We start from the raw sequence: 9,799 nt of genomic DNA, 5'->3' as shown, positions 1-9,799 counted from the left end.
CACACTCTCAAGTTCATCATTCCATTTGGTTCCGGCAGCTCCTCACTTTCTCTAGCTGTTTCGCTACTCTTAAATTTTGTCTTGCATATCACTATGCAACATTGTACACATACTCCTCAAATTATACGTATATAACTATCATTTCCCTCCATTCAGCTTTGATTGATATATTTCCATATGACACAATGACCAAGGACACCAAATATGCTTACCAATCTAATAAATGCAATATAGATTTTTTTGTTGGTCCTCCAATGGGAACTCCTCGTTACTAGTGCTATTTATTGTCACAGTTCATGCCAATAGCAAATATAGCTATTATTTTTGAATATTTGAGTTTTTAAAATACTAGTTGAATGCCCGTGCGTTGCTACGGGAGTCAATTTTTTAACGCAAATAAAAAGAGTATATGGGGACAAATCATGAAGCAAATCAAACAATCAAATGGATACCCACATCAAATATTCAACCAAAATACAACATAAGAGATTGCTATCAACATAGACATACATATTTGTGCTAGGGTGTGTAGGCATTTTTGATAAGCAACATATTTGGCACGATAGTGATGCAACTTTCTTCAAATGACTTTCTCACTGCCTCCCACCATGTAGAATGACTGTTGGGGGAGGACATCGTACTTTCCGTCCAAAGGACCTAGCACAACACAAGATCCTTTAGCGAAAAAAAGACAACTTAAACACGGTTTACATGGCTGAAGAAACAAGTAATGCAAAAAGTATGGTTAAGCTCAAGATAAGCAAACACAGTTTCCAAATTGCAATTCTTACATGGGAACTCGTAATGCTCACTAAGCTACACATACTTGCCAAGAGCATGACATCCCATACCTGCTACCCCGAGGAGTCGGCGGGGATGCCCCGTGCAACGATATGCCATGAAAAAAAAATGAGTCGGCGCAGGAATCGGAGGAGAAATTGGGGGAGAGCGGACGCGCACCTGTCTCTCTGAGGACCGCGGATCCGGAGGCGCACGAGGGGCGATGAGGAGCGTCCACCGATGGCTCAGCGGTGCGTTGCAGGTGAGGTCTTGGGAGGCGATTGGCTGAGGCGCAGAGCTTCAATCGGCTGCACGGGGACGGCCGCGGGAGGTCATGCTCCAGGGAGAGGGCGGAGGGCCGCACGAGCGGGACGGAGGCGGGGAGGGCGAGGGCGGCGCGAGCGGGACGGCAGTGTCGGCGAGCGAGACGGGGAGGCGAGGGTGGCGCCCTCAGGTCCTCCTCATCAGCCTCTGTGTTTTGATTTTTTTTTTCTTCCCTGTAATGAGAAATAGATATGAGATGTCTTCAATTCTAACAAAGAAACATAAGAAGCACTGAACCGCCAAACAACCAAATCCTAGTGCAGTTACAAATTCAGTGTGAATGCAACCTTTTTTAAAGAGGAGATGGTCACTCACGGTGATCATATTTCTGCAATTAAGGACACTGAGGGATGTCAAAAGTCAGCTTTATGAGTTGCTGGATGGTGAACAATTACAGAGCGTGGATCCAACGACTCTTCCTTCTAATCTGTGAGCTCAATGTGGACATGGCAATATGGCATGTTCGGAATAACATAACTCATGGAGAGGGTCAAGACCATTTAGAACATTTATTTATTTCCAGGTCATGTATTGGGAAGAATTGTGTGCTGTTACCTATTAGGCACAACGACTCAAGATGGCAACGGGTAGAAAAAACCCGCAAATCCGCGGACACCGAACCCGTTGGGCGCGGATTCGGGTCTGGGTTCGTACCCGCGGGCGCGGGCGCGGGTACGAATTCAAACCCAACGGATATTTGCTAACGGATTTCAAAATTTAATACCCGAACCCGCATACCCGCTGACATGTGGGCCCAAATACATGAGTATATATAAGAGTTTTTAGGGTTTCCCAGCTCCCAGCCGCCACTCCACTCACCCACCCCGACGGCCCGACTCGGCGACTCCCAGTCCCAGGCTCCCAGCCGCAAACCCCATCCCCCCAAGCCCCTGGTCCCCTGCGCCCCCAACCCAAGCTCCCAGCCGCAATCCCCAGGGCTGCCGGCTCCCCTCCGGCCGCCGCTCTCCCCTCCGGTCGGCGTCTCCCTCTCCGGCCGGCGCTCTCCCTGGCGGGCTCGGCGTCTCGGCGGCCAGCAGCTCCCCTCCGGTCGGCGGCCAGCAGATCTCCTCCGGCCGGCGCTCCCCAGGCCCCCAACGCCAGGACCAGAAGCCCTCCGGCCGGCGCTCCCCCTCCGGTCTGCGCTCCCCCTCCGGCCGGCGCTCCCCAGGCCCCCAAACGCCAGGACCAGAAGCCCTCCGGCCGGCGCTCCCCCTCCGGTCTGCGCTCCCCCTCCGGCCGGCGCTCCCCAGGCCCCCAACGCCAGGACCAGAAGCCCTCCGGCCGGCGCTCCCCCTCCAGACTGCGCTCCCCCTCCGGCCGGCGCTCCCCAGGCCCCCGACGCCAGGACCAGAAGCTCCTGCACGTCCACAGGTACGTCCGCCGCTCGCCCTCATGTATGTACTGCAGTGACAGCCGCGTGCGCTGATCTACTCTTGTGTACGCTAGATCTGCTCTTGTATATGCTTGATCTATTCGTATTGGCATGCACTGATCTACTCTTGTCACAACATCAACATTTCCAACACAACATTAAAAAAACACTTTACCAGTTTACCTGCAATTCACATTTCATACCTTCCATCTGGACAATTCATGGTCATTTCGCAGAACTTAGACGTGAAACAACCATAGCAGCATAAATCAATATAACAAAAATCTAGCACACATAAGCAACTAGTCCTATCACACCCTCCAACCATGAACTGCTAAATCTGCCAAGGTTATCCTGGATCAAATGCAACAGTATACACTTCCATTTTTACCAGAGTTGTTCTACATAGTATTGATAGAACTGGCCCTTAAGATTCCAGCTAGAGCTCAGCAAAATCTTGTATATGCTTGATCTATTCGTATTGGCATGCACTGATCTACTCTTGTGTACGCTAGATCTGCTCTTGTATATGCTTGATCTATTCGTATTGGCATGATCTGAACATGTTAATTGTTCTGCAGTTGCAATGGCTAGTACACCTAGTAGCTCCCAAGTTCCAGGCTCCCAAGCATCAGGTGCTGTAGCAGCTGCAACTGATACAACAGAAGAAAATGTTGTGCACATTTCAGATGGAGAGGAACAAGCTGCTGGTCCTGGTAAAAAGAGGAAGCAATATTCTAAAGTGTGGAATGACTTCACCCAAGTGTGTGTTGATGGAAAATGGAAGGCCAAATGCAAGCATTGTGGCAAGAATCTTTCAGCCGTCTCAAGGAATGGTACAACCCATCTGAAAACCCATCTCACATCTTGTCCTTTAAATAACAAGAGGCCAGGGGATAAAATTCAAACTAATTTGCGGTTTGGAACCACTGAAAAAGGAGCAGTGAGTGTAGAAAACTATGTGTTTGATCAAGAAGTAGCTAGGAAAGCTCTTTATTCCATGATTATATTGCATGAGTACCCACTGTCCATTGTTGATCACCATGGTTTTCGTAAGTTTGTTAGTGCCCTGCAGCCTTTGTTTAAAATGGGTACTAGAAACACTATTAGAAGGGACATAATGCATTTCTATGAGGGTGAGAAAAGGAAAGCTAGGATATTCTTGCAAAGGACCAATTGCCGTGTTGCTGTTACAACTGATCTTTGGACAGCTGATAATCAAAAAAGAGGTTATATGGCTGTCACTGGACATTTTATTGATGACTCGTGGATGCTTAAAAGCTGCATTTTGAGGTGATTATCTTTCTTTTCATGAATTGTTGCTTGCTGTTCAGATTTATATTTTCTATAAATTATGAACTTTACAACTGAACTATGCTTTGTTATGTGTAGGTTTATGTATGTGCCATGCCCCCATACTGCAGAAGCTATTTGTGATGCATTGCACAAGTGCCTCCAAAGCTGGGATATTGATCGGAGGGTATCAACTGTCACTCTTGACAATTGCAGCATCAATGATAGCATGATTGGGTTAATGGAGACAAGGCTTGGTGCAACTAGTATGCTTTTGAGAGAAAAATGGCTGCATATGCGGTGCTGCGCACACATTCTCAACCTCATCGTCAAAGATGGCATGGAAGTCATTGCAAGTGCAGTTTCAAACATTCGAGACAGTATTGCTTACTGTGTTGCTACACCAAAGAGGTATGAAAAGTTTGAGAAAACAACACTAGATGAAAAGGTTGAATTGGTCAAGAAGTTGCAACTAGATTGTAAAACTAGATGGAACTCAACCTATATCATGCTTAAGATTGCTATACCCTATAGGAAGGTTTTCGATCGCTTGGGTGAGCTTGATAGGAACTATGTTTGTCCACCACCAAATGACTGGATATTTGCTAGTACAGTTTGTGATAAATTAGGATTATTCTATGACCTCACTGAGCTGTTTTCCGGTACTAAATATGTGACAGCCAACCTTTTTTCCCTAAAGTATGTGAGATCAAACTTAAAATCAAATCTTGGGAGCATGATGAGCATGAAAAAATTAGGGAAATGTCTGCTGCCATGATAGAAAAATATGACAAGTATTGGACTGATATACATGGTCTTATGGCTGTTGCTGTCATTCTTGATCCACGTCTTAAGATGACAATGCTACATGCTTGCTATATTGCCCTTTTTGGTGAAGAAAATGCTGAAATTTATGTGGAAGAGGCTCATGAATTGCTATCTGATTTGATGAAACACTACCAAGTTAAAGAACATGACTATGTGGGTACATCATCTAGTGGTGCTAGTTCTACAGTTGATGCAGCTGCTGTGTTATCAATTTTTAAAACTCTTGCTGCAAATAAGAAAACTAATAGCTATGTTCGAAGTAAGAATGAGCTAGATCGCTATTTGGATGAAGAAATCCTTCCTCATGATGATAATTATTTTGATATCCTTGGTTGGTGGAAGTTGGAGGGAACCCGTTATCCCACTTTGAGGCAAATTGCTCGGGACATCCTAGCTATTCCAATCACAACAGTAGCTTCTGAATCAGCTTTTAGCACTAGTGGAAGGGTTTTGAGTGAGCATCGCAGCCGTCTTACTCCTAAGATATTGGAAGCTTTGATGTGTGGGCAAAGTTGGCTTCGTCACACTCTCAAAGGTAGTACTGTATTGCATTGTATTTTTCATATTAGAACTATAAACTGCAGCTACTAATGTATTTGAAACTTGATTGTAGATGATGGTGATAGGGTCAATAGCTTTTGGTCCTGCCTTGAAGACATTCAGGAAGAAATGAAAGAAGATTCTTGCATCACTACTGCTGATTCCGACTGATATGAGTTCCATTTGCTTGGTTCAATAGAACTTTTTATGTAATAATGGTGTTGAACAATAACTCTCGTATGGTTGTATGCTTTTCTTTGTGCATCAGACTATTTATTTGTTGGCTTGTACTTGTATTAGACTATTTATTTGTTGGCTTCTACTTGTATCAGACTATTACTTGTTGGCTTCTACTTTTCTATTTATTTGTTATTTTTTGCTGGCTGTTATATATTTGATTTCCCATAGTTTGCGGGTTCGCGGGTGTGCCCGCGGGCATGCGGATATCCGCGGACAGCGAGTACGGGTATTGTTTTATGCCCGTAGCGGGTTGCGGGCGCGGGTGCGGGCGCGGGTTTTGGCTTGCGGGTGCGGGTTTATCAAACCCATATCCGCGTGGATTTTACCCGTTGCCATCTTGAACAACGACAGCTACTCTGATACTAAAGGAAATCCAGGCACTCAAGACTCTTTGGTGGTTAAACTGGAAGTTGTATTGTTAGACAACATAATAGCCATGATTTTAGGCATGAGAAAATGATAATCTGCTATATATCTATTTTTCCTTTTAATCGTAATATTACCATTATACCTTCACCTTCCTTTCACAATATATTTGATAGTACCAGGCCAACAAAATCTATATGGGCGTCAATAAAACCTGTTGGTAGCTAGAATGTGATCACCAATTAGCCAATACCTAGTAATAAAACTAACACGACATTGCTCTAATGTCTACCGCAGCAAGGGTACTATCCAAGGTATTTCGTACCTGACAAAAATCGCTTCATGAGTCTATCAGCACTGATGAATTTTTGAGCTACAATGCGAGAACACAGCAAATCATCTAGGTACACTTGCTCACAGTTCACTGCAAAGCACAAATCAGCCTATTAGTGTCAAAGTTTGTGCATATATTCTTTCTTTTAGGCATTTCAACAAACAGACCATACGCAGTGGTGATAGGATAACAACGGGAAATTAACATGGAGCTCTTACCCAGTGAAGTCAGTTACAGCGGACGACAGGAGACAGAAGCCTGGAGGTTGCGTTCATCGCAGCAGAGGGAGAGGTTCCCCTGCTGTTATCCCCCATTCCACCTCGTATCCGCGATGGGGGAGGGGATGGCGTTGTCCCATGCGCTGTCGAACCTGAGGAGGGCTGCGCGGAGCTCCGGACGCGGCTGGGATGGCGGCGTTGAGCCGAAGCGGTCCGCGCACCGATCCAAACGTGGCTGGGATGGTGGCCTCGACCCGAGGAGGGCCGCCGGCGATTTGGACGCAGGGGGGTGCTGGCGCCGTCTCGAGACGTCGACGGGCGGCTCTCCGGACGCTGCAGGAATGACGGTGTGGAGGCGGGGATGAAAGACGTAGGGAGAGATGCAGGGGCGGAGAGAGCATGGAGATCCAGCCGCGGCGAGCACCGTTGCGGCGGCCCGATGAGCCGTCGGCGGTTTCACGATTTGCCCGTCGTGGGAGGGCAGAGCAAGGGGGAGGCCGGCGCGCGCGGGATGGCGCAGCGGCAGCGTCGGCGAGCGAGACAGGGAGGGCGATGGCGGCACGCGCGGGACGGCGCAGCGGCGGCGTCGGGGGGAGCGAGACGGGGAGTGCAGGCCGGCGCGCGCGGGATCGGCGCCGGGCGAGCCAGACAGGGGAGGTGGAATGGAACCGCTCGATTGCCCCTGCGGGAAACCGTCGAGGCGGGGGCGCATGTTTTAGCGGAGGGCAGAGTCACGGAGAGGCAAAAAAGTAAACAGATTTACTTGTTTTAAGGTTACTTAAATCTTGTATTTGTTTGGTGTAAGTCGACGTCCGATCGGGAACCAACGAGTCTAATGACTTTGTATAGTATTATGTAATAATCGGGTCCATGTTTTATGTATCGCCCATTTGATTGTTATCGGGCCCGTCGTTCTGTCTTCTAAAACCCGTCTCTACGTTAGCGGGTTTGTCATTGTAACTTAAACCTATTTTGGTTCTCACAGTCAAATCTCACGACTTCACCTCTATGACTCTTCCTCCTCCATTCCTTTCTCCTGTTCCTCCGTTCCCATTCTAGATTGGTTACGGACGGAGGCAAAGGCTTCTGTTGGGCTCGCCGGCGGCGCCCACCTAAGAGCCAGTCCCACTGCTCACCATTGGCGCAGGGGCCATGGGGTTGGGGCGTTGCTCGTCGCCTCGCTTGGGGGTGGAGGTGGAAGGGGCGGCTCGTGGTCAACGCTTCACCGGTGACATCAAGGAAGGTAGGTCTCCTTCTTGTGCCCTTTAGATGTTGTCGTTGTTCTGTTGTTCTGTTCCCTGATGCCCTGTTGGATGGAGGCCCGTGTGGGCATGTAGCAGCGCAAGCAAGTCCATGTGGGCACTAGGGTTTCGGCCTAGTTCTGTGCAATCCGCGATAGTGTCGATTTGTGGTTTGTTTTGTTGATTTATGGTTCGATTCGTCGATGCGTGTTCTGATTTTTGGTTTGAATCGAGGTATGTGGCTGATGCCCTCCTTATTCATGTGGTTGCCCCTTGTTTCCTTTGGTTAGATCTGCTTGAGAGGTCAATTCCTTTGGCATGACGAGATTTGGTGACTCCTCTCCATAGCAACTTGTTGTCTAGGTGGATTGATACGCAAAATTTCAGGACATGACGATGGAGGGGGTGCTGGTGAAACTATGATTAGGTATTCGACATTGCTTTTGCACTAGCCATACTACTCTACCTGTCCTTGTGTCCAATGTTGTTAGGTGCATAGTAGTAGTGGTTCATGCCTTTAATTGTTTTGATCAGTAGAATACATGAGCCCTAAGCAGCACGGATACAGATACGTGTATCGGTATCGGAAGGATACGGATACGCGGATACGGCAATTTCCCAAACAACCCGATACACGGATACGTTTTAACTATTTTTTAATAAATAATAATAGTGCATAATAAATTACAAAATAGAGATGTCTTAATCCCCTGTCTTAATTTCTGCAGCAAATGAGCTTCAACGCTTGTGTAGCTAGTGCTTTTTGAAAATGGACAATAGTTGCATCTCCATAATATATTTCCTCCACCAGGTTTAGGCTTCTCTAGAATGGTGACATGATCCCACAATGGAGCCCTGATATCAGTTATTTGTCTGGCCCCAGATCCAACACTAGAACTAGCAGCAGCACTAGCACTAGCACTAGCATCACTCAGATTTGGAGATGCCATACTGCTGAAATTGAAAGCTCTAATCAGGAAGATTGGTAGGGAACAAGAACAGGGGAAGGGAGAGAACAAGAACAGAGGAGGAGCTCCTTTGCACCTTGAGACGGGCGGGGGTCCTCTGCAGCAGCCAGGCGGGCGGAGGTTCTCTGGTCCCTGCAGCGGTGCAGCCGCGGTTCCGGCTCGTCGTTGCCGCGCGGGGAGCTCCTGGTCCTGGGGTCCCTGCGGGTTGCGGCCGTGGCTCGTCGTCGCCGGCGAGGGCGGAGGCTGCTCCGGCGGGGGCCGGCCACGAGTGGCGGCGCGAGTCGCACGTGGGGGAGCGGGACGAGCGGAGCGGCTGCGTGTGGGGGAGTTGGGTTAGGGCAACAGGGGGCTGTATGCTCCTTTAGGTGGGCTGTAACTGGGCCGTATCCTATCAAATACGTATCCAATCTGAGGTTTTTCGGCCCAATACGGCCCAGCTCACGGATACGTCTAGGATACGTATCCGCGGCGTATCCGTGGCAGATACGTATTGGATACGCGATACGGCTGCTGACCCACGTATCCGTGTTTTAGAGCATGAGTCTCTAGTTGTTGTGTCAGAGAAGTAATTTAGTCTTCATAGTGGTAGTGTTTTAATGTTAGCTTGCATTAATCCCTGTTTGCTTGCAATATAATCTCATTTTTTTGTTCATAGGGTCAACACTTATCACAAAGCTAAAAGGCTACTAGAAGAGAGCCATGGTGGGTTCTAATCATTGTGCATTGCAGATAGAAATTTCTGCTAAGATGTGAATTTTTTAAATTTGATATTACTTAATCTGAGCTATGTTACTCCCTTCTCTGTTCTAGGTTCTAAGTACTTGGAGTTATCTAAATTTACTTCAGTCTTAAATATATGCAGAATCTCCAATATTAATGTCTGGCTATATGTTTGGTGTGCCTACATGCCTTGTCTCCCTGTTGATATATTTTGAGCATTTTAGTGAGTTCATTCTGAACATATGATGGGTATCTTCATTCATTTTGTGTGTTGTAGGACGAGTAGATATAGTATGTTGTTTTTTTCCCTACACTACTGTCTGCAACTATTTTACTTTTTGCATTATTATTGGTAATGTCATGCAAACTGTAACTTGTATCGCAATAGATAGTTCCATTTTAATTGGATACTTTGGTAAGCATTAGTGTGAATTTTCTAGTCGGCATCTGCTATGATTTTTTAGTTGTCTTTTATTTTTTAGATGTGGATCAGGCATACATGTTCCTCATTTTCTTTAGCATATGTATGCCGAGCATTTGAGTTTGTTTCATTTTTGTGGAGAACCCATCCATTA

At 47.1% G+C, this 9,799-nt stretch overlaps 1 protein-coding gene and 2 long non-coding RNA genes across 3 annotated transcripts; 1 reads left to right on the top strand and 2 right to left on the bottom strand.

Moving 5' to 3' along the window:
- Window positions 1–423: 423 nt before the first annotated feature.
- Window positions 424–6,973, bottom strand: LOC120702039. The gene is made up of 4 exons (XR_005686293.1): window positions 6,296–6,973; window positions 6,069–6,167; window positions 961–1,277; window positions 424–657 (listed from the first exon to the last, which is right to left on the bottom strand). It is a non-coding gene; the product is annotated as an uncharacterized LOC120702039 (long non-coding RNA).
- Window positions 2,409–5,468, top strand: LOC120702031 (zinc finger BED domain-containing protein RICESLEEPER 2-like). Its single transcript, XM_039985809.1, has 4 exons — window positions 2,409–2,475; window positions 3,058–3,769; window positions 3,869–4,180; window positions 5,211–5,468. Exons 2-4 carry the CDS (start codon window positions 3,063–3,065, stop codon window positions 5,212–5,214), a joined length of 1,023 nt encoding a protein of 340 aa, XP_039841743.1. The 5' UTR covers window positions 2,409–2,475; window positions 3,058–3,062; the 3' UTR covers window positions 5,215–5,468.
- A 1,202-nt stretch (window positions 6,974–8,175) lies between the features above and the next one.
- On the bottom strand, window positions 8,176–8,977 carry LOC120702024. The gene is made up of 2 exons (XR_005686292.1): window positions 8,581–8,977; window positions 8,176–8,490 (listed from the first exon to the last, which is right to left on the bottom strand). It is a non-coding gene; the product is annotated as an uncharacterized LOC120702024 (long non-coding RNA).
- Window positions 8,978–9,799: the final 822 nt, after the last annotated feature.

This window comes from Panicum virgatum, chromosome 1K (assembly GCF_016808335.1).
Source record: "Panicum virgatum strain AP13 chromosome 1K, P.virgatum_v5, whole genome shotgun sequence".
In the NCBI taxonomy this organism is placed as follows: domain Eukaryota; kingdom Viridiplantae; phylum Streptophyta; class Magnoliopsida; order Poales; family Poaceae; genus Panicum; species Panicum virgatum.
Note: the sequence above shows the minus strand (reverse complement) of the source record. Positions and strands in the feature narration are given on the sequence as shown.

Bases quoted from the DNA above. Each gene is read 5' to 3' on its own strand.
- LOC120702031 (XM_039985809.1), top strand. From the start codon at position 3,063: ATGGCTAGTACACCTAGTAGCTCCCAAGTTCCAGGCTCCCAAGCATCA. The intron at 3,770-3,868 runs GTGATTATCTTT...TGTTATGTGTAG, and splicing joins CTTAAAAGCTGCATTTTGAG to GTTTATGTATGTGCCATGCC.